This window comes from Salvelinus alpinus, chromosome 6, assembly GCF_045679555.1.
Source record: "Salvelinus alpinus chromosome 6, SLU_Salpinus.1, whole genome shotgun sequence".
In the NCBI taxonomy this organism is placed as follows: Eukaryota; Metazoa; Chordata; class Actinopteri; order Salmoniformes; family Salmonidae; genus Salvelinus; species Salvelinus alpinus.
This window is the reverse complement of record NC_092091.1, coordinates 62875916-62899773: the sequence shown is the minus strand read 5'-3', so window position 1 is coordinate 62899773 and position 23858 is coordinate 62875916. Positions and strand designations below refer to the sequence as shown.

General features: G+C 42.3%; 2 protein-coding genes across 7 annotated transcripts; both read right to left on the bottom strand.

Moving 5' to 3' along the window:
• Positions 1 to 631: 631 nt before the first annotated feature.
• LOC139577678 (uncharacterized) lies at positions 632 to 11716 on the bottom strand. 3 transcript variants are annotated; one of them, XM_071404846.1, is made up of 7 exons: positions 11141 to 11710; positions 10777 to 10907; positions 10394 to 10564; positions 7703 to 7867; positions 7261 to 7372; positions 3280 to 3407; positions 632 to 1641 (listed from the first exon to the last, which is right to left on the bottom strand). In XM_071404846.1, the coding sequence occupies exons 1-7, from the start codon at positions 11421 to 11423 to the stop codon at positions 1198 to 1200; spliced, it is 1434 nt and encodes a 477-aa protein (XP_071260947.1). In that variant the 5' UTR covers positions 11424 to 11710; the 3' UTR covers positions 632 to 1197. The 3 variants fall into 3 exon arrangements, with proteins under 3 accessions (XP_071260947.1, XP_071260945.1, XP_071260944.1); XM_071404844.1 differs by lacking the exon at positions 632 to 1641 and having other exon boundaries at positions 1910 to 3407; positions 10783 to 10907; positions 11141 to 11716; XM_071404843.1 differs by lacking the exon at positions 632 to 1641 and having other exon boundaries at positions 1910 to 3407; positions 11141 to 11711.
• A 3525-nt stretch (positions 11717 to 15241) lies between these two features.
• LOC139579097 (uncharacterized) lies at positions 15242 to 23395 on the bottom strand. Of its 4 annotated transcripts, none has more exons than XM_071407361.1 (4): positions 22903 to 23395; positions 18722 to 18852; positions 18353 to 18517; positions 15242 to 16260 (listed from the first exon to the last, which is right to left on the bottom strand). In XM_071407361.1, the coding sequence occupies exons 1-4, from the start codon at positions 23174 to 23176 to the stop codon at positions 15901 to 15903; spliced, it is 930 nt and encodes a 309-aa protein (XP_071263462.1). In that variant the 5' UTR covers positions 23177 to 23395; the 3' UTR covers positions 15242 to 15900. The 4 variants fall into 4 exon arrangements, with proteins under 4 accessions (XP_071263462.1, XP_071263463.1, XP_071263461.1 ...); XM_071407362.1 differs by having other exon boundaries at positions 15243 to 16260; positions 18189 to 18517; XM_071407360.1 differs by having other exon boundaries at positions 15244 to 16260; positions 17566 to 18517.
• Positions 23396 to 23858: the final 463 nt, after the last annotated feature.

The window sequence follows — 23858 nt, the reverse complement described above, 5'->3', positions numbered from 1 at the left end:
TGTTCTAGCCAAGGTTTACGGGCTCTAAAAACAGGTATTCAGACAAGCCTGTTTCAAATGAAAAGTTAAATGGTTAATAAGGGGTATCTGACCAAGACACGAAACATGATATGTAGAGCCCTATTAAAAACGGACGTAATCACAGATTCCAGACTTTAAAACGTAATTCACCTATATTTAAAAAATATCATAAATTAATCATAACATGAAAAAAATTCATCAATGATTTGTATTTTCCTGCAACTTCCTGAAAAACAGGAATGCCCGTGTGTGCCTAGGTATACACTTTGTGTAGCCGTTAGCAATGATGCTAATGATAACCTTCAAATAGAGATGGAAAGCCTTTCCCAAAAACCTTCTAATTTAAATGTTAACTACAATGTAGCCTATAGCAACCTGGCTTGATTATTTGCATCAATCCAGTGGCCATTTGTTTAGCAAACTCTGCAATCACATGAGCGGTACAGAAACATCACAACCAAAAGATAGTCTCTTGCTGGTGCACACTTAGGGTAACTACACCCCAAAAATCGAAATATCTAATATTTTTCCCAAACCTCAGGTGGACTTATCAAATGTTTTTCTATTTAAAAAAGTGATTGAGAGAACCTGAAAAGGACACCTGGAGAAATTAAACTGAGAAAATGATTTTATTGGATTAAATATGTCACCTACAGAATGGTTCCCAGATAGGCCCTGCGCACATCTCAAGCCACACTCCTCCTATTTTGCCCTGTTGTGGACACTCCTATGTCTGATAAGGTTAGTCAGGAAGGTGAAGCTCTTGTAACAATTTGCACTTGAAGAGCCTCTCCTTGTTGTGAACAGTCTGGTGTTCCTTCAAATAGTTTGCCCTAACAAACCGCTACCCACACGTGCGACAGATGTATGGCTTGTCGGCGTCCGTCCTAATGCTCGGCCTCCCACGTTGTGACCCAATGACACCAGAGGAAGTAGAAGCAGGAGCCACCACCCTTTGAGCTCCCTTAGTCATTGAGCTCCCTCCTTGACCTCTAGCCATTGTTTGGGTGTTGCTGGGATTGTCTGCAATGTTATAGGCTAGGTACCTATCATGGTGAAAGCCCATCCTGACCCTGTCTGTATTGGTGGGATAACCATGAGGAAGGCTAGACCTAGACCTTCTATGAACCCAGTTACCAGGCATTAGAGGAGATCTTGAAGGAGAAAGACTTCCTGTTAGACTTCCACTAGGCGGGTCTCCCACCACTGTGAAGGCTGAAGCCCAGTGTGACCTGCTCTGTTCATCATGGATACTGTGGTGTTTGTATCATAGGAATAGGAGGGTCTATCCCCATCAGCCCCAGGCACTGCTACATCCCTGCACTGAGACAGTGAAGAGAAGGGCCTCGGTTGCTGACTGGATCCCTGATTGGAGCCTCTGTCTCTCTGATTACCACCAGGACTGAGGTTGTTCAGACCACCTGTCCACTGGTTGTGTTCTGTGTGGTGGTGGTGTCTCTGTCCTTCGCATTTGGGTCCTGGTTCCAACTCGCGAAGAAAGAGTGACGGCTCCTGATCCAGTGTCCTGATCCGGGGCCAGAGTTTGTTACCAGCCACTTCAGAGGTCCAGTCTCTCCCGCCAGTAACACCAGATATCAGCAGGTCCTCATTGACTGCAGACTGTAAACACAAATTGAACAGAAAAGCATAAAGATTTATATAAGAAACTCTTTGCTGTACACACAGAAACATGACATTATAAAATGTTAACCACAGTTAAGCCCATCTCTAACACTGTGATTCAAGTACCTAACAACATGGAGCCATTGGAGTTTATTATTTAAAAAATGACATGTGTTGATTCAAAAATGAAGTATAATGTTTTGGTTTCACTGAGATAAGGAAAACTCAGTCCCTGCAATGATACAAAAATAACCAAGTCATTCAGAACAGTCAATGTTGTATTTAATTTCAACAAAATGGTCATACACTCATAGTGAAGTACACAACTTTAATTGTACAAAACATGTGACAAGTAGAATAACTTTAATCACTATGGTAACACAACCTTTTCTTAAAATCTGGTACCCTACCTTTGACAAAATAGATTTTTGAATACTTTGGAAAAGGTTCAGCATTGCATTCCACTGCTTCACTACTACATGTCAAGTAAACAAATTAAGGCACTAATTTCCTCAATATAAAAGACTAGCATCAAACAACTGGACAAGGTTGTCACTTCATCAGTGAAGCATTTTCACAGACACCATCACACCAACCATCACCATATCATCTACTCTGCCTCATCATACTCATTCTTTCCTCAGTTCATCTCATCCAGTTTCCCACTAAATCCAAAACAAACAGAATTAACATCAAACTAACTAGTATTACATTACATGTCACAACACATGGGCCGTGTGCATTTTCTGCGTGTGTATCCTGAGTTAGCTCCTCTGAGAACGTCTTCCCGCAGTGCGTACAACAGGCGAACAGGCTCTTTTGTGTGGATCTTCAGGTGCATCTTCAGCTGGTGCGAGAACCTCTTCTCACACTGGGGCAGCTCTAGGATTTCTCCCTTGTGTGGACTCTCTGGTGTCTCTTCAGGTTGGACGAGTGTGAAAAACTGGCCTTGCACAGGTGGCAGCCAAATGGCTTCTCCCCTGTGTGAACCCTCTGGTGCCTCTTCAGGCTGGACAAGTGTGAAAAACAGGCCCGGCACAGGTGGCAGCTGAACGATGTCTCTCCCGTGTGTATCCTCTGGTGGATCTCCAACTGTTGGGGGAAACTGAAAGTTTCCCCACAGAACGAACATGGGAAGCGCTTCTCTTTGCCACCGGATTTACTAATAGCGTTACTACTAATATAATTTGTCAATGGGCTTGTGTTGCCATTTAGTGTTGAGGCACTGGTATTGTCTGAGGTCTGGTTTAACATTAGGGGAGTGTGAGGAGGATGAAGGCCAGGGAGTGTCTGTGTTGTCGCAGGGTCCATATTCCAGTTGATAGATCCTATAGAAGGCAGGCTGAAGGCAGCAATTGTTAGGGGGTTAACCTGAGGCACCATCAGTCTCTCTGAATCACAACTATAGGAGCAGGACGGAGCATCCCTAGCAGAGTCTGTGTCTGTTCTCTTTCGCTGCATACGGACACCTCCCAGTCCCCGCAGACCAAATTTAAGCCCCGCCCTGGTCTCAGCCAGTCTGTTGTCATGGAGACTAAGTTTGGTTGTTGTTTTGTGTTCCACTGTCTGTTTCTGGTTGTAGTTAACAGTGTTGTTCCCCAGCCCAGAGTTGCTGATGCTGTCCCATCCACTGACCTCCACTATGTCGCCTCTGTTCCTGACCTGCTCAGTGATGTTGTCCCCTGGGCCCTTGGCTGCACCCGTCTGGGTCTGGGAATTCAAGATGGCTGCCCAGTCTCCTCTGTTAGCCTCCAGCCAACCACCTGCAGGAAGAGGTTACAAAGTAGACTTCACAAACATGGTAGAGAACTCTACATATGTATTTATTAGGGATCCCCATTAGCTGCTGCTCTTCCTGGGTCCAAACACATTAAGGCACTTACATCACACATAAAACAAAAGCTAAAACAGTACATCATATAACATTATTACACCACTACATATCTACAATGCAAAATGTATAATACCACCATACAACAATATTACAATGTATGTGTGTGTAGAGTGCATGTGCTAGCGTGTGCCTGTACCTGTGTGTGTGTGTGTTTGTGTCTCTTCACTTGTCCCCACTGTTCCATAAGGTGTATTAATCTTTTTTTTCCTTCTTAAATCTGATTATACTGCTTGCATCAGTTACCTGATGTGGAATAGAGTTCCATGTAGTCATGGCTCTATGTTGTACTGTGCACCTCCCCTAGTCTGTTCTGGACATTGGAACTGTGAAGAGACCTCTGGTGGCATGTCTTGTGGGGTATGCATGGGTGTGTGAGAGCCAATTGTAATTTGAGCCAATTGTAATTTGTAAGTCCCTCTGGCACCTGACCACACTACTGAACAGTAGTCCAGGTGGACCTGCCTTGTTGATAGTGCTAAGGCAGAGCAGCGCTTTATTATGGACAGACTTCTCCCCATCTTAGCTACTGTTGTATCAACATGTGGCATGTCATTAGTAAATATAGAAAAAAAGGGCCTAGACAGCTGCCCTGGGGAATTCCTGATTCTACCTGGATTATGTTGGAGGCTTCCATTAAAGAACTCCCTCTGTGTTCTGTTAAACTCTTAATCCACAATATAGCAGGGGGTGTAAAGCCATAACACATACGTTTTGCCAGCAGCAGACTATGATTGATAATGTCAAAAGCCTGACTGAAGTCTAAAAAAAACAGCCCCCACATTCTTTTATCATCAATTTCTCACAGCCAATCAATAGTAATTTGTGTAAATGCTGTGCTTGTTGAATGTCCTTCCCTATAAGTGTGCTGAAAGTCTGTTGTCAATTTGTTTACTGTAAAATAGCATTGTATCTGGCCCAAAATGTTTCTCCAAAAGTTTACTAAGGGTTGGTAACAGGCTGATTGGTCGGCTATTTGAGCCAGTAAAGGGGGCTTTATTATTCTTCGGTAGTGGAAGGACTTTAGCTTCCCTCCAGGCCTGAGGGCACACACTTTCTAGTAGGCTTAGATTGAAGATATGGCAAATAGGAGTGGCAATATCGTCCATTATTATCCTCAGTAATTTTCCATCCAAGTAGTCAGACCCCAGTATCTCGTCATTGTTGATAAACAACACTTTTTTCACGTCTTCCACACTCACTTTAGGAAATTCAAAATTACAATGCATTTCTTTCATAATTTGGTCAGTTATTTGGATGTGTAGTGTCTGCGTTTGTTGCTGGCATGTCATGCCTAAATTGGCTAAACTTGCCAATGAAAAAAATGATTCAAGTAGTTGGCAATATCAGTGGGTTTTGTAATGAATGAGCCATCTGATTCAATGAATGATGGATCTGAGTTACCCTTTTTGCCCAACATTTTAATTAAGGTGGTGCTCCAAAGCTTTTTACTATCATTCATCTTTGTTTCATAGTATAGTTTCTTCTTTTTATTCAGTTTAGTCACATTTGCCAATCGGTTGTGCAGCCAAACTTATTTGCCATTCCTTTCGCCTCATCCCTCAAAACCATAAAATGTTTTAATTCCTCATAAATCAAACGGAATTCAACAGTTTTTACAGTCATTTTCTTAATGGATGCATGCTTATTAGTATGACCTCTTCTACATTATATTAGGCCCAACCTTTGGAACTTTAGTTTTCCTAGATATGGCTACTATATTGTGATCACTACATCCGATGGATTTGGATACTGCTTTAAAGCAAATTTTGGCAGCATTAGTAAAGATGTGATCAATATATGCTGATGATTTCATTCCTGTGCTGTTTGTAACTACCCTGGTAGATTGACTAATGGCAGGCAGTGGTTACAGTTTGAAGCTTTTTCTTGAGTGGGCAGTTTGATGAAAGCTAGTCAATATAGAAATTACCAGAAAATATACCCCCCTGTTGATATCACATACATTATAAAGCATTTCACACACATTATCCAGATATTGACTGTTAGCTTCTCACAAGAATGGGCTTTAGGTGAGGCAGATGAACCTGTAGCCATATTACATCAACAGTATTCATCATGAGATCCTCTCTAAGCTCTACAGGAATGTGGTTCTGAATATAGACCGCAACACCGCCTCCATTGGCATTTGTCTTTTCTGTAGATGTTATAACCATGTATTGCTGCCACTGTATTATCAAAGGTTTTATCTAAGTGCATTTCAGAATATGAATGTCATCTGTTACTAGCAAGTTCTTTTTATTTTACCTTTATTTAACTAGGCAAGTCAGTTAAGAACAAATTCTTATTTTCAATGACGGCCTAGGAACAGTGGGTTAAACTTCCTTGTTCAGGGGCAGAACGACAGATTTTGTACCTTGTCAGCTCGGGGATTCGATCTAGTAACCTTTCGGTTACTAGTCCAACGCTCTAACCACTAGGCTACGCTGCTGCCTCAAATTATTGATTTCATGAACCTTGTTTCTTAATGTGGGCTATTTTCAGCACTTTTCTGGGATGCTTAATAGTTTTTATTGCTTTAATGGGAAGCTGATCAGAAGTAGACATGACAATGTTATTTATGTTTGAGTTGATAGTGCAGGGTGAGCTGCACACAGTGTACCTCCTACTAGGGCACACCGCCTCAGTGCTAAGAGTAGAACTCTCGTTCATAGGCACACGATTACTGCAAACAATACCTGTAGGATCAACAGAGGCATTCAGGGCAGTTAGAGGGACATACATTATGACTGACAATGTACTTTTGCAGCAGCACTCCGACAACAGTGACACAATGGTAGGGATAATCTGAGCTGGACTTGGGTCATTGATAAGTCATTGTTTTTTTAGTTCATACATTATAATGTGTGTTTTTCTATGTAAACATGCACTCTGACTTCGGTCGCCAGCTGTACGGCGTTTCCTCCGACACATTGGTGCGGCTGGCTTCCGGGTTAAGTGAGTGTCAAGAAGCAGTGCGGCTTGGCGGGGTCGTGTTTCGGAGGAGACACGGCTCTCGACCTTCGCCTCTCCCGAGTCCGTACAGGAGTTGCAGCGATGGGACAATTGGACATCATGAAAAATGTATAAAAAAAAAAGTACCCCCCCCCCAAAAAAAATAAACATAAGAAAAACATGCATCCTGTTTGCAACAAGGCACAAAATTAAAACTGCAAAAAATATGGCAAAGAAATTAACTATGTCCTGAATACAAAGTGTTATGTTTGTGGCAGATCCAGTACCACTCCTCATATTTTCAAGCATGGTGGAGGCTGCATCATGTTATTGGTATGCTTGTCATCCGCAAGGACTAGGGAGTTTTTTTGGTAATGAAAATAAACAGAATAGATCCTAGAGAATAGATCTATAGTCAAAATCCTAGAGGAAAACCTGGTTCAGTCTGCTTTCCAACCGACATTGGGAGACAAATTCACTTTTCAGCAGGACTTACCCAGACAGACTCACGGCTGTAATTTCTGCCAAAGGTGATTCTAGGATGTATTGACACAGGAGTGTGAATACTTATGCGACTTAGATATTTCTGAATTTCATTTAAAAAAATGTCTAAAACATGTTTTCACTTTGTCATTATGAGGTATTGTGTGTAAATGGGTGAGAATTTGTTATTTATTTAATACAAATTGAATTCAGGCTGTAACACAACAAATGTGGAATAAGTCAAGGGGTATGAATACTTTCTTTAGGCACAGAACGCATTTCTCCCTCACCTTGCTCTCCCATCTTCAGATCACTCAGCAGGTCAATGCTCTCTGGTCCATCTTCTATTGTCTCCTCTTTGACCAGCAGCAGATCAGGCTTTCCATCCTCCATGTCTACTGACTGTAAGAGATACAGAGTGAGAGGATGTTGGATCAAGAAATCTGATATGAGCATCTTCTGATTGTGGCAATGAGGGACTGCTATGCAAACATGTTAGTTAATTTGATCACTTGACACTAATAGTTTTATATTTCAAAGGCATGGTCAAGACCTGGGCCCGTATTCACAAAGTGTCAGAGTAAGAGTGCTGATCTAGGATCAGGTCCCCATCTGCCTATATAGTCATTCATTATGATCTAAAAGACAAAACTGATCCAGATCAGCACTGCCACTCTGTGGATACAGGCCCTGACCTAATACCATACAGACAGTAGTTTACAGTGGGCTCACCTCAGTGAGACTGTGTGTGGTCCTGTGTTGCTCAGCTGGTTCCTCTGTGGTTTCAGGAGGAGGTGTAGTCTGGTTGTCCTCCATGACCTTGGTCCCCTCAGGGTTCCCCAGACCCTCCTCACACCCCTCCTCTTTCACCAGCAGCACCTCTAGACCACCCTCCTCCTGTAAGAGACAGGTGATACAGATATATACACCCTCAGGTACATACACAGAGATAATAAACCCACTTTCAACATGGAGTGTTTACCCATCCCCACTACGTTTGAGTCCTATAATGTAGTTACAGAATGACTTCATTGTTGTTAAATCCATCATGGTGGACATAAATATGATGTTGTGGGTAAATAGGAGTCAGCTATGATAAGTCAAAATGAATCATCAGGCAAACCTGACTAAACTATTTTGACGTGTACAGCAGGTGTTTGTTAGTGTGTGGGTATGTGTAGGTATATACTGGTTATAATGCGCTGTCATGTTTATGCAGAATAAGATGAGATCAGATGTGATGTATACTAAAGAGAGTCTCAATGAAAGTCTTAGAATGAAAAGTCCCATTGTGTGTTTATTAAACATAAACAACTTAAATACACCATATGAAAACCACACACAGATATGCATCTCGGCATGCCTGGCAGACATCTCAGCTTGGATGTCAGCCCACCACCTCGAGCTCAATTTCGACAAGACGGAGCTGCTTATCTTCCCGGGGAAGGCCTGCCCGCTCCAAGACCTCTTCATCATGGTTGATAACTCCATGGTGTCCCTCTCCCAGAGTGAAAAGAACCTTGGTGTGACCCTTGACAACACCTTGTCATTCTCTGCAAACATCAAAGCATTGACTCTCCTGCAGGTTCATAGTCCACAACATCCATAGAGTACGACCTTTCCTGGGACAGAAAGCGGCACAAGTCCTAATCCAGGCTCTTGTCATCTCCAGTCTAGACTACTGCAACTGTTGGCTGGGCTCCCTGCTTGTGCCATCAAACCCCTGCAACTTATCCAGAATGCCGCAGCCCGTCTGGTACCCAACCTTCCCAAGTTCTTCCATGTCACCCCGTTCCTCGACACACTCCACTGGCTTCCAGTCGAAGCTCGCATCCACTACAAGACCATATTGGTTGCCTATGGAGCAGCAAAGGGAACTGCCCCTCCCTACCTCAGCCTATGCTCAAACCCTACACACCCCAACCCGAGCACTCCGTTCTGCCACCTCTGGCTTCTTGGCCACATCTGCTCAACCAAGTCAAAGCTCTTCTCTGTCAAGGTACCCCAATGGTGGAACCAGCTTAACGCTGAAGCTAGGACAGCAAAGTCTCTGCCCATCTTCCGAAGACATTTGAGGCCCTACCTCTTCAAAGAGTATCTTAAATGAATCCATCCTCCCAACGTGCTACAAATATGTTGTGTGGTTGTCTCACCCAGATTTTGTAAGACTAATTGTAAGTCGCTCTGGATAAAAGGGAATGCAAAGTGACTCAAATGTAAATATAAAAATGTAATGTCTCAACTAAAAATCTGCATTAACTTGATAAACTGCATAATTTCTCATTAAAAGTGTCTTGGGGCAAAAAATTAAGTAGTTGAATGGAAGTAATGAAATAGGCATTTGTAAACATCACGTAGCCTACAATGTCTGGATGCAATTTTCTACCCAGGAATATTCAACACTGAAATCTGTTACTCTCGTTATTCCAAATGCATCTGTGGATCTTTTATGCTGACAACAATGAAAAGTAATCTTTGTCGTCAGAAGCGATCGAGTGGAATGGTTACTTTCTATGTTATATAGAGGAATGTTTTTTCTTCTGGTGTATCCTGAGATAGCTCCTCTCGGATACAGGCAAACAGCCTTCCTCCAATGTGGACCTTCAGGTGCATCTTCAACTGGTTCTGGTAGGAGAACCTCTTCTCACACTACGGGCAGCTGTAGGATCTCTCCCCTGTGTGGACCCTCTGATGGATCTTCACCTTCTGGGGTCAGCAGAAGCCTTTGCTACAGAACATGCAGAGGAACCGTTTCTCTTTACTACTGCCTGATGTTGCTCCCCCTCCCCGAGCCTTGGCCCTTTGAGTTCAATAACTGATCGCAGTCATGTGAATCGGAAGGACCTATTGACGTGGAAACTGGGTCGCGACCCCTAAGCGTGTGTAAAAGGGAGTGGGATGCAACATTTGCATTTGTTTCTAAGCTTTCCCTGTAGTCTAAGAAATCTCTGCCTTGTTAATGTCCTTCCCCTAAGTGAGTCTTGTCTGATTCCATGTCAGAGAAGAATCACCTTCAAATTTCACAGTCGCTATCTACGACTATAACCTCACCTTTCTTATCTAGGCACCCTTCAGAGTATACACTACCACTGTAGTGGTTCCAGTCCCATCTAGACAGATTAACCTGTACCTCTAAACCCAAAGATATGTTGCCAGGGTCCATCTCTGTACTGTAAGAGCAAGACAGATCATCACCACCAGTGTTTAACGTATCACCATCTCCAAGGATTTAACAGTCCTCTGGCTCTGGTGAAATACCGGTAAATACTCTGAGCTGGGAGCAGCAGGACATCCCAGTGGCCCAAGTCCCAGTCTCTCTGGGTCTGATCTGTGGACAGATCCTGTGTGTAAGAGCCTGTGTTTTACAGTTAAAGTCTCGGTGTCTGTCTCTGACTTGAGGGCCACGTTCGGCGTAAAACTGACCTCCGTGATGCTGCACCGGGACCTGGCCTGGGGCACGTTGGCGAGGTCCCCAGTGGCTACAGAGGGCACCACTCCAGGCACTTCTCCAGTCTGGATGTCTCTGCTGTGCCGTAGGTCCTCCTCTCTTTCAGACCTCTCCTGCGTCACCCCAGGACCTGCAGCCTCTGCAGACTGACACCAGAAGAGAGAAGGTTATTACCGGTACATGAATAGATTTGGAATAGATTTGGAAAACTATGTCGTAGGGACGTCTCACAAGCTCCCCTATGGCAGATAAATGAGGATGTTACATATAAGCAGGTGAAAAGCTGAGGGTAGCCTTTCTGAATTAAACTGGACACATTTGATGTACTGTAATTTTGATGTAATAATATTACACTAACCTCTACCTCAATAACGTGCTGGGTTGAGGTTCCACTCCCCCCATCAACAGTGATTGGTTGATCATCTCTCCATGTATTGTGTCCCACTGGCTTCACAAAGCTTCTGTGGCCTCCTGTGAGACTCCCTTCACCTGAGAGAGTGAATGGGGGAAAATAGGTGGTTAGGTACTCTGCTGTCAATGCTCATGTTTTCAAAGAGTAAATAATAGGAAATCTATTATCTGGTTAGAATGTGAGTGTCTTTCAGTAAGTTTGCCAAGTAATCAGGAGAACTATAGCATACTACATGTGATTAAGACATCTAAAGTAAAAAATCTGCATATGTGAACGGGGCGAAAGGCCCCTCAACCTCTGCAAAATGTACCTCTTGCCATTCCTCTATATCGGTCGAGGATCTTGACACTACTGGGTCGACTGGCGAGGACGCGCTCTCGTATTGCCCTCTCTGCGCGCTCCCGCGCCATCTTCAATTCGAGTTGCTGTAGTTTCCTCCGCAATGCCCTGTTTTCTTTCTGGCTTTGAGTTATTTCCAAACGAAACACTGCGTAATCGTCATCTATGAGTTTACAGACCTCTGACACGGCTGCATTCGCTAGCACCTCCATAATGGAGGCTATTTGAGTATGAAAAACCATACAGTTAGCCATTGTTAGCAGCTAGTCAGCGTTACCTAGATAACAGATGTATCACCCAAGTCCTGTCTCCGACAGGAATTAAAGACTACCTGGGATAAGTATGTAATGCTGTGTAGTTAAGTCATGTTTTGAGGTCGTGTGTTAATTAATATATAACTAATAAAACCGCTAACGTTGAAGTTGTTCTTGGTCACTTCACTTTCGTTTACACTTCTGTGGTTTTTAAATGGCGGTTGGCAATCAACTTTAGTGATGCATTACCACCACCAACTGGACTGGAGTGTGAACCAGCGACAGGGAACGTGTAAAAAGTTGAACTCTACCCATCAAACCCCGCCTTCTCCCCAAGGAAACGGAATACATAAATAAATACAATATCAGCGTAAGGTTTTTTTTAATTCAATATTACTCCTCAATACCATTATTCCTTAATCCTTATAGCAAATTGTATCTTTGCCTCCTATATCGCTGCCACTGAAATGGAATGTGTTCCACTGTCTCCATCTCCTGGCAGTGATTACACTTTCCAGTTGGATGTTTCCCTACTGATTTCAAAGTGCTGTTGAGCCTTATGAGTCTCAGCCTTGTGATTAGACTTTCCTTCCTTCTCTTGACCTGAGGACCTCCCCCACATTTTCCTGGATCTTATACAGGTGTCTTCCCTTTCCCTCCCTGTTCCACAACTCCTACCATTTAAAAATAAATAAAAATCACTTCTTATTAAGCCCTTGGCCTCTCCATTACTGAAGAGAAAGGATCTTATTGGTTGGCCTCATAGCTTAAAGAGTATATGGTTAAAATAAATGTCAACTGTCCCTTAGGCTGTTTAAAACCAGATAATTTGGTTCTATGTGGCATCGATATGAGTCAGAAACATTAATTCTGGTGTTTAAATTTACTAAAGTATAAATAGGATAATGTTGGTCATAAAGTCACAGTTGTATGGATCTGTGCAAAACTGCTAATTACATTAAGCGTATATTTTTTATTTGAAGGATTCTTTCACGGTGATGAAAGAAGGCCCGTATGTTTTGAATAAAGATAAGGGACAATTGTTTCCACAGCCGTATCGCAAGCAATGATTATTTACATTCAAACACAGAGTCCCATGAGCCAGTCGTGGGCAAAGTTAATCGCTGAAAACTGTAGGGAGAAGGCAGAATTTCCAATGCATTGTGGAAAAGTGTGCATCAAACTCAACTACGCCGAACAAAAATATAAAACGCAACACATAAAGTGCTGATCCCATGTTTCATGAACTGAAATAAAAGATCCCAGAAATGTTACATACGCATAAAAATTATTTCTCTCATTTTGTGCACAAATTTGTTTACATCCCTGTTAGTGAGTATTTTATCATTTGTCATGATAATCCATCCACCGGCTAGTATGGCATTTCAAGAATCTGATTTAACAGGATGATCATTATACAGGTGCACCTTGTGCTGGGTAGAATAAAAAGCCACACTAAAATGTGCAGTTTGCACAATGCTACAGATGTCTCAAGTTGAGGGAGCGTGCAATTGGCATGCTGACTGCAGTAATGTCCACCAGAGCTGTTGCCAGAGAAGTCAATGTTTATTTCTCTACCATAAGCCACCTCCATCGTTTTAGAGAATTTGGCAGGACATCCAACTGGCCTCACAACTGCAGACCACGTGTAACCACACCAGCCCAGGACCTCCACATCCAGCTTCTTCACCTACGGGATCGTCGGGGGGAGGGAGGGGGTATTTCTGTCTGTAATAAAGCCCTTTAGTTGGGGGAAAACTCATTCCCATGGCTGCGCCCCTGCCCAGTCATGTGAAATCCATAGATTAGGGACTAATTCAGGTATTTCAATTAACTGATTTCCTTATATGAACTGTAACTATATGAACTAAAACTGCATTGTTGGTTAAGGGCTTGTAAGTAAGCATTTCACTATAAGGTCTACACTTGTTGTATTCGGCGCATGTGATAAATACAATTTGATTTGAACTCAGCAAAGTCTCAAATTGTTGCATGTTGCATTTATATTTTTGTTACGTATAGATGAAGAGCTGAAATTATAACATCCTGACATTTAAACCATACTCGATTTTTTTAAATTCACATACTATAAAAACGTCCTATTTTCGCATATTGAGAATGCGTCATGTGCGATTGTGCTGTTTCGCGTTATTGGTTAACTTCGGTAGCACATCCCCATATCTGATTTTAGCTGTTGTCAAAGCCAAAATGAGTATGACATTAAAAGTACAGTAAATTTTCGAAATGTCACATTACAATTTTTTTATTTTATTTTATCACATATTCAAACAGTCTACTATTTAGGACGCAAGTATGGGTATTCGGACACGCCCACTGTGTTTGAGCTACATTCTTCTGGGTTTTACAATTGGATTATATCTATTTTGCATCTGCTGGTACCAACCATTTGTCTGTGTGATTAACAAGGGCTGAGCTAGAGCGGTGTTTGTGAGAGAAGGGGCGGATCCAGAAGGGGCCTGGTCTTTTATTTACAAAAATATCTTTAAAATGATTAAATGCTGAGACTCACATGTAACATGTTCTGCTCTACTCTAGACTTAGAACCTCTTGGTGTAATGGTTAAGGTGTCGACCAGCTACCCGGACAGCTGATGAAACTGTGGGTTTGCACAACAGAATAATTTCTGCACAAACTGTCAGAAACCGTCTCAGGGAAGCTCGTCGTTCTGACCTGAGTGCAGTTCGGCAGTTTTCAGTGGGAAAATGCCCACCTTCAATTGCCACTGGCACACTGGAGAAGTGTGCTCTTCACAGATTAATCCCAATTTCAACTCTACCGGGCAGACGTATGGCGTCGTGTAGGCGAGTGGTTTGCTGATGTCAACGTTGTGAACAAAGTGACCCATTGTGGCGGTGGGGTTATGGTATAGGCAGGCGTAAACTACGGACAACGAACACAATTGCTTTTTATCGATGGCAATTTGAATGCACAGAGATACCGTGACGAGATCCTGAGGCCCATTGTCGTGCCATTCATCCGCCGCCATCACCTCATGTTTCAGCATGATAATGCACGGCCCCATGTTGCAAGGATCTGTACACAATTCCTCGATGCTGAAAACTTCCACGACCGCCTCTCCCATCTCCCGGGACTTGCAGCACATTATGCGTCACAAATAGAACCAAGTTCAATTTTAGCGCCTGGCTAAGCAAACGCTTGTTGAGGTCGGAAGCAGTGTGGGTGCAACGATTGAGTAAGGTCTACAGCTTGTTAAACCGCTGTGCCACTCGGGAGGCCTTACCATTTTTTAAAGGTATCTGTGACCAACAGATGCATATCTGTATTCCAAGTCATGTGCAATGATCAGGGCCTAATTAATTTATTGCAATTGACTGATTTCCTTATATGAACTGTAAAATCTTTGAAATTGTTACATGTTGCATTTATATTTTGTTCAGTGTAAGTAATCATTAATGATTTGCATTCTCAATTACTGTAGCATTCTGTTACTGCAATTTGTTATAGCCTACAATTGTAATTGTCTTTAAAGCCAAAGACACTCCCTACAGAGGAGCTCTATTCCATAGGCTAAAGCGCGTTACTTCTCGTGACCTCAGACGAACCAAGCGCAAACTCAGTTCCTCCGGCAGATGGTGGTACACCCTATGATAATGAAGCCACTCCTCGCAACCTTGACTGAATGAACTTTCCCTCGCTTACTCTCCACTCACTCCGAGACATCATACGGGTCAGACAAAACCCCATGGTCGACTTTTTCCTTGAATCGTACTCCAATCAACAAAGAATTGATCGTGGACAGGTTGCAGATTCCTCATCACTCTCTTCAACTTAAGACGTAAGGAAATCAGCCTCAGTAGTTGTTTAATACGAAAAACCAACACTAGATTTATATTCGGAAGACGTAGGTTTGAGATTGGCGCCATTCTTCCGCGTCATGACTCTCACCCTTGCTGAAGTCCAGTGCTTACCTGCATCTCAGCTGTCTGGTGGCTCTCCTGTCAAGCATAATTTTGCCCACTTCGTTTACACAGAAGAGAAAGGATCTTATTGGTTGGCGTCAGCTCAAAGGGTGTGGTTCTTTAAAATACCGTACTGCTTATTACATTACACATCAAATCTCCAATGATCAGTATATTTCAAGCTGGGAGCAGACTTGTTTAGAAAGAACAGTGTTAGTAAGAATAGAGTAGAAAATAATAGAATTAATGACTATTCCATCACCTCAGTAAGGTAAATATTCAACAGTCCTTGTTCTAGCCTAGATTAACTGTCTCGCTAAAAACAGGTAGTTATTTTACAAGCCTGTTTCAAATGACAATTTAACAAAGGGTTAATGTGGTTGATTAGCCTCTTACCTCAAGACACTTCACATGATAACTATACTGCTACGGTGTCTCCCCATTGTGGACATTTCGATGTCTTTATAAAGCTACTCAGGAAGGAGAAGCTTTTGTAACAGTCTGCAGGGCCTGTCCCTGGTGTGAACGGTCTGGTGCTACTTCACATATTTTGCCTTAGCGAAGCGCTTACCACACGTGGAGCAAGTGTACGGCTTTGGCCTCCCACGTTGTGACCCAAAGACACCAGAGGTAGAAGCAGGAGCCACCACCCTCAGGTGGTTAGTCTGACCCCCTTGACCTCTAGCCATTGTTTGGGTGTTGGTGGGATTATGTGCTGTGTGGTGGTGGAGTCTCTGTCCCTTGTGGTTCGGTCCTGGTTCCGACTCGGGAAGGAAGAAGGACGACTCCTGATCCAGGGTTCTGATCCGGGGCCATGGCTTATGACCAGCCACCTCAGAGGTCCACTCTCTCCCGCCAACAAGACTGGATATCAGCAAGTCCTCATGGCCTGCAGACTGTAAACACAAATTGTACAGAAGATCATATACACTAAGAGTACTAATTGACAGACTGACCAGGTGAATCCATGTGAAAGATATGATCCCTTATTAATGTCACTTGTTAAATCCACTTCAATCAGTGTAGATAAAGGGGATGAGACTGGTTAAAGAAGGATTTTTAAGTCTTGAGACAATTGAGACATCGATTGTGCATGTGTGCCATTTAGAGGATGAATGGGCAAGACAAAATATTTTAGTTCCTTTGAACTGGGTATGGTAGTAGGTGCCAGACGCACTGGTTTGTGTCAAGAACTGCAACACTACTGGGTTTTTCACTTTTAACAGTTTCCCATGTGTATCAAAAATGGTCCCCCATCCAGCCAACTTGACATAACTGTGGGAAGCATTGGAGTCAACATGGGCCAACAGGGAAAGTCTTAGAATGAAAGTCCTATTTTCTGTTTATTAAACAAACACGTTTTAAATACACCATATGAAAACCACACATACACATCTCAACTACAAATCTGCATTAACTTAATGAACTGCATAAATGTTCTCATTAAAAGTGTTTATTAGTAAAGTGGCGCAGTGGTCCAAGGCACTGAATCACAGTGCTAGTTGTGCCACAAGAGATCCTGGTTCGAGTCCAGGCTCTGTCTCAGCCAGCCGCAACCGGGAGATCCATGGGGCGGCACACAATTGGCTCAGCATCGTCCGGGTTAGGCGAGAGTTTGGCCGGCAGGGATGTTCTTGTGTCATCGCGCTCTAGCGACTCCTGTGGCGGGCCGGGCGCAATGCACGCTGACACGGTTGCCAGGTGTACGGTGTTTCCTCCGACACATTGGTGTGGCTGGCTTCCGGGTTAAGCGGCATTGTGTCAAGAAGCGGCTCGGCTGGGCTTTCGACCTTCGACTCTCCCATGTCCGTATGGGAGTTGCAACAAAGGGACAAGACTGTAATTGGATACCATGAAATTGGGGAGAAAAAGTGGTAAAAAATAAATAAAATAAATAATAAAAGTGATTATTGAAGAAGAAAAAGTAGTTGAATGGAAGTAATGAAATAGGCATTTGTGAACATAGTGTCTGTACTGGGCTAAATTATGTTGACTTTTTAGGCGCATATATCCCAAAATGTCTTGGCCTTCAACGCTCTTTGATAATGTGGAAATTGATCTACGTCATCTCGCTCAGTCTATCTTTAGGGCAGGATTTGATCTAAACATCAGAAGCCATTGAATGGAATGGTAACTTTCTATGTTATAGAGTGGAATCCTGAGGAAGCTCCTCTATGAGAACCTCTTCCGACAGTGCTTACAGGCGAACGGCTTCTATTCCGTGTGGACCTTCAAGTGCCTCTTCAGATGGTGCTGGTGGGAGAACCTCTTCTCACACTGGGGGCAGCTGTAGGGTTTCTCCCCTGTGTGCACCCTCTGGTGCCTCTTCAGGCTGCCAGCCTCAGCGAAGCGCATGTGACATTGGGTACAGCTGAAAGGTTTCTCCCCTGTGTGGACCCTCTGGTGGAGCTCCACCTTCTGGGGGCAGCTGAAGCCTTTGTTGCAGAACATGCAGAGAAACCGTTTCTCTTTACTATGGCCTGATGTGGCTCCCCCTCCCTGAGCCTGGGCTCTAGCCATGTCGTTTGCGTTTAATACCTGATCGAAAAGGACGTGGGCGTGTGAATCAGAAGGCCCCATCGACGTGGACACTGGGTCGCAATCCCTGAGAATGTGTACAGGGGAGTGGGTCGCAACATTTGTATTTGTCTCTAAGCTTTCTCTGTAATCTAAGAAATCTCTGCCCTGTGAGTGTCCGTCACCTAGGTGACTATCTGGATTCCATGTGGGAGAAGCGTCGCCCACTTTCACAATTACCTCATCTACAACCAGACACTCCCCTTTCTTATCTAGGCACCCTTCAGAGTATATACTACTACTGTACCGGTTCCATTCCCCTTTAGACAGATCAGTCTGTGTCTCTAAACCCAAGGGCATGTTGCCAGGGTCCATCTCTGTACTGTAAGAACATGATGGATCATCAACGCCAGTGACTGGTGCGTCACCATCTCCACGGGAATTAACCGTCCTCTGGATCTGGTGAAATACCGGTAAATACTCTGAGCCGGCTCTGGGCTGCGCTGGTGCGGTGGTGGAGTCCTCCGTTGCTATAGGGGGCGCTCCAGCCATTCCAGTCTGGATGTTTATGCTATGCTGTAGGTCCTCCTTTCCTTCAGGCTTCACCCCAGGACCTGCAGCCTCTGTATCTGCAGACTGACACAATAAGATAGGATGTTATTACCAGTACATGATTAGAATTTAATAACAATATCATATGGAAGTCTTACAAGCCATATGGCAGATACATTAGGATGTAAATGTTAGCAAGTGAATAGCTGAGGTGAGCCATTCTGAAATAAACAGCCCACATTTGATTTACAAAGTAACTCATATTTTATGCAACACTATTACACTAACCTCCATCACAATAATGTGCTGGGTTGAGGTTCCATTCCCCTCATCAACAGTGATTGGTTGGTCATCTCTCCATGTATTGTGTCCCGCTGGCTTCACAAAGCTCCTGTGGCCTCCAGTGAGATGTCCTTCACCTGAGAGAGTGATTGGGGGAAAAGAGATGGTTAGGTTAGGTACCATCAATGCTCAACACTATATTGTACACTATTGACAGTTTTGACACTGTCTAGAATTGGCAAGGATGTAAGGTAACACTTCTCATAACTTATTGATATACTATTTATTGATTGTAGAGGTCAACCGATTATGATTTTTCAACGGCGATACCGATTATTGGAGGATCAAAAAAGCAATTACAGATTAATCGGCTGATTTTTATATATATATATATTTGTAATAATGACATTTACAACAATACTGAATGAACACTTATTTTAACTTAATATAATACATAAATAAAATCTATTTAGTCTCAAATAAATAATGAAACATGTTCAATTTGGTTTAAATAATGCAATAACACAGTGTTGGAGAAGTAAAAGTGCAATATGTGCCATGTAAAAAAGCTAACGTTTAAGCTCCTTGCTCAGAACATGAGAACATATGAAAGCTGATGGTTCAATATTCCCAGTTAAGAAGTTTTAGGTTGTAGTTATTATAGGAATTATGACGCGTCGACTATTTCTCTCTATACTATTTGTATTTCATATACCTTTGACTATTGGATGTTCTTATAGGCACTTTAGTACTGCCAGCCTAATCTCAGGAGTTGATAAGGAGTTGATAGGCTTGAAGTCATAAACTGCGCTGTACTTCAAGCAATGCTAAGAGCTGCTGGCAAACGCAGTAAAGTTGTGTTTGAATGAATGCTTAAGAGCCTGCTGCTGCCTACCACCGCTCAGTCAGACTGCTCTATTAAATATCAAATCATAGACTTAATTATAATATAATAAACACAGAAATACGAGCCTTTGGTCATTAATATGGTCAAATGCGGAAACTATAATTTCGAAAACAAAATGTTTATTCTTTCAGTGAAATACGGAAACGTTCCGTATTTTATCGAACGGGTGGCAACCCTAAGTCTAAATATTGCTGTTACATTGCACAACCTTCAATGTTATGTCATAATTCTGTAAAATTCTGGCAAATTAATTACGGTCTTTGTTAGGAAGAAACGCAACGAGCCAGGCGACCCAAACTGTTGCATATACCCTGACTCTGCTTGCACTGAATGCAAGAGAAGTGACAATTTCCCTAGTTAATATTGCCTGCTAACATGCATTTATTTTTACTAAACATGCAGGTTTAAAAAAATATACTTCTGTGTATTGATTTTAAGAAAGGCATTGATGTTTATGGTTAGGTACATTTATGCAACGATTGTGCTTTTTTCGCGAATGCGCTTTTGTTAAATCATCAGCTGTTAACCTCTCTTGGGTAGGGGGCAGTATTTTCACGTCCGGATGAAAAACATGCCCAAAGTAAACTACCTGTTACTCAGGCCCAGAAGCTAGGATATGCATATAATTGGTAGATTTGGATAGAAAACACTCTAAAGTTTCAAACTGTTAAAATTATGTCTGTGAGTATAACAGAATTGATATGGCAGGCGAAACCCCAAGGACAAACCATCTAAAAAATTATAACTTTCAGCCTACCACTGTTTCCAATGGCTTTCATGTTTATTATGAGGCGAAGTCCTCCCAGATTGCAGTTCCTAGGGCTTCCACTAGATGTCAACAGTCTTTAGAAAGAGTTTCAGGCTGGTTTTTCTAAGTGGCTCCCATTTTGGCTGTAGTGTTTCGATGCGCGTGGGTGAAAGTGCGTTCTTTGTTATTTATCTCCGGTAATGAACATACTATTCTCCGTCTATTTACGTATTAGAGTACCTGAGGTTTGATTATAAACGTTGTTTGACTTGTTTGGATAAGTTTATTGGTAACATTTGGGATTCATTTTGTATGCATTTTGAAGGAGGGAAACCGGTGGACTATTGAATGAAGCGCGCCAGCTAAACTGAGGACTTTAACGAACAAAAGGACCATTTGTGATGTAACTGGGACCTTTTGGAGTGCCAACAGAAGAAGATCTTCAAAGGTAAGGCATTTATTATATCGCTATTTCTGACTTTCGTGTCGCACCTGCCTGGTTGAATTCTTTTCCTTCATGTTTTTGTATGCGGGACGCTGTCCTCAGATAATCGCATGGTGTGCTTTCGCCGTAAAGCCTTTTTGAAATCTGACACAGCGGCTGGATTAACAAGAAATTACGCTTTATTTTGATGTATAATACTTGAATTTTCATGAATGTTAAATATTTATATTTCTGTAATTTGACATTTGCGCTCTGCAATTTCACTGGATGTTAGCCAGGTGGGACAATGCCCATAAGAAGTTAACAGGCACCGCATTGATTATATGCAACGCAGGACAAGCTAGTTAAACTAGTAATATCATCAACCATGTGTAGTTAACTAGTGATTATGTGAAGATTGATTGTTTTTTATAAGATCAATTTAATGCTAGCTAGCAACTTACCATGGCTCCTTTCAGCCACAAGGTCCTTTTGACGCTGCACTCGCGTAACAGGTGGTCAGCCTGCCACAGAGTTTCCTCGTGGATTGCAATGTAATCGGCCATAATCGGAATCCAAAAAGGCTGATTACCGATTGTTATGAAAACTTGAAATCGGCCCTAATTAATCGTTAATGCCGATTATGTTCCATGTATCACATTGTTTTAATTGAGTATATAATAGGAAATGCAGTAAATCAAGAATCTGGATAGAATATGGTGTCTTTGCCCAAGATGGCTAAGTAATCAGGGGAATTATTAGTTACAGATTGTAACACCAGATAATGTGATTTAACCCAAACATTTTGGTATCCATTGTACTGGGAGTTACAGGTCTGGCTATACAAAATGTCTGCAGAGATGTTTCAACTAAGCTGATATTGGCAATACTATCTTCGTTCTCGATTTGTGGAAATAGTGTCATAAAATGTCAGTGTCCAGTGGCAGGGGGTCCGTTTGAATTTAGAAAATGTGTCAAATAAAGACTCCATGAAGTACTCCATGAACTAATCCAAGAATGTGTACTCCATCAACTTGTGTATTTAAAATCTTCTCTCCTTGATCGAGACAGGTGGGGGTCCACCCCAAAGTGCTGCATGTCATGATGACAGACACCCGTCTCATCAATGAGAGAAGAATTGAAATAGACAAGATGGCGGCGCACACATTGTTGGATTACAAAATGGAGCAAAACATTGATTCATTTTTAATAATGGAGACTTTTCTACATTCAAACGGAGCCTCTGCCACTGGACACAAACATTTTAGGAGACTCCTGTTTCCACCAGTTGACAATGAAGATAGTATTGCCAAGACCAGGTTAGCAGGAAAATCTCTGGCTATGCTTTGTATAGGCAAACCTGTAACTCCCAGTATAATGCCTCCTTACCATTATTTTTGTTGTTGCTTAAATCACATCTGGTGTTACAATCTACATCTGAACACATGGGCAGAGGGAAACCGCAGCGACATGCACTGAGCTACTCAGTGGTGTAAAGTACTTAAGTCGTTTTTTGAGTATCTTTACTTTACTATTTTTATTTTTGACAACTTGTACTTTTACTTCACTACATTCGTAAAGAAAATGATGTACTTTTTACTCCATACATTTCCCTGACACCCAAAAGTACTCGTTACATTTTCAATGCTTAGCAGGGCAGGAAAATGGTCCAATTCAAGCACTTATCAAGAGAACGTCTCTGGTCATCTTACTGCCTCTGATCTGGTGGACTCAGTAAACACACAGGCTTCGTTTGTAAATTATGTTGGAGTGTGCCACAGGGCTATCCCTACATTAAAATAACAAGAAAACGTACAGTCTGGTTTGCTTAATATAAGGAATTTGAAATGATTTATACTTCTACTTTTCATACTTTCGTATATTTTGGCAATTAGATTTACTTTTGATACTTAAGTATATTTAAAACCAAATACTTTAAGACTTTTACTCAAGTAGTATTTTACTGGCTGACTTTTACTTGAGTCATTTTCTAGTAAGGTATCTTTGCTTTTGCTCAAGTATGACAACTGGGTCCTTTTTCCACCAGTGGAACTACTGTACATATGAACGCCTAAGGCCGCGCAGCATCCGCCTTCTGCGAAACGTACCTCTTGCCATTCCTCTGTATCGGTCGAGGATCTTGACACTACTGGGACTGGCGAGGACTCGCTCTCGCATTGTCCTCTCTGCGCGCTCCCGTGACACCTTCAGTTCCAGTAGTTTTCTCCGCAATGCCCTGTTTTCTTTCTGTCTTTGAGTTATTTCCAAACGAAACACTGCATAGTCGTCGTCTACGAGTTTACAGATCTCTGCCACAGCTGCATTCGCTAGCACCTCCATGATGGAGGCTATTTGAGTGTGAAAAACCATACAGTTAGCCATTGTTAGCAGCTCGGTCGTGTTACCTAGTTAACATCTATGAACCAAGTCCTGTCTCCAACACGAATTAAAGACTGCATGGGGGTACGTATGTGATGCTGTGCCGGTAAATACGCGTCTAAATAACAACAATAAAAACGCTAACGTGGAAAATGTTCTTCGGCACTGTTCACTTCACTTCCGTTTACACTGGCGAGAAAGGATGTTACATAGAATTAGAATACTGGTACTAGAAAGGACATAAACCTTCTTATGGGGTCGTTACCACAGCCACAAAGTCATAAGCCCCGCCCATTTCTACAATGTTTTTTATTAAAATGGGATTTTAAACTTAACCACACTGCTAACCGTACGTCTAACCTTTAATTAAAACCCAATTTTTGTTTTCATTCATTTTTACGATATAGCCAATTTTGACTTTGCCTGCGATGGGTTAAAGGTCAGCCATTTCTGTCAGGGAGTTGGTCAACCATGCTTTGCCAGTGCTGTGATAAAATATTGGTTCAAATAATACATTTTAAGAATGTATCTGCACTGTATGTTTGTTAGCTAACTAGCCAGTCTGTTTTAGAGGAATAATTTTATGAATTTTTCAAATTAACTGCCAACATACCATACTCTGGCTGAAATCAGTTGATGACAGAACTTAGACAAGTTGTAAATGCAACAAGTACTGATATACTAT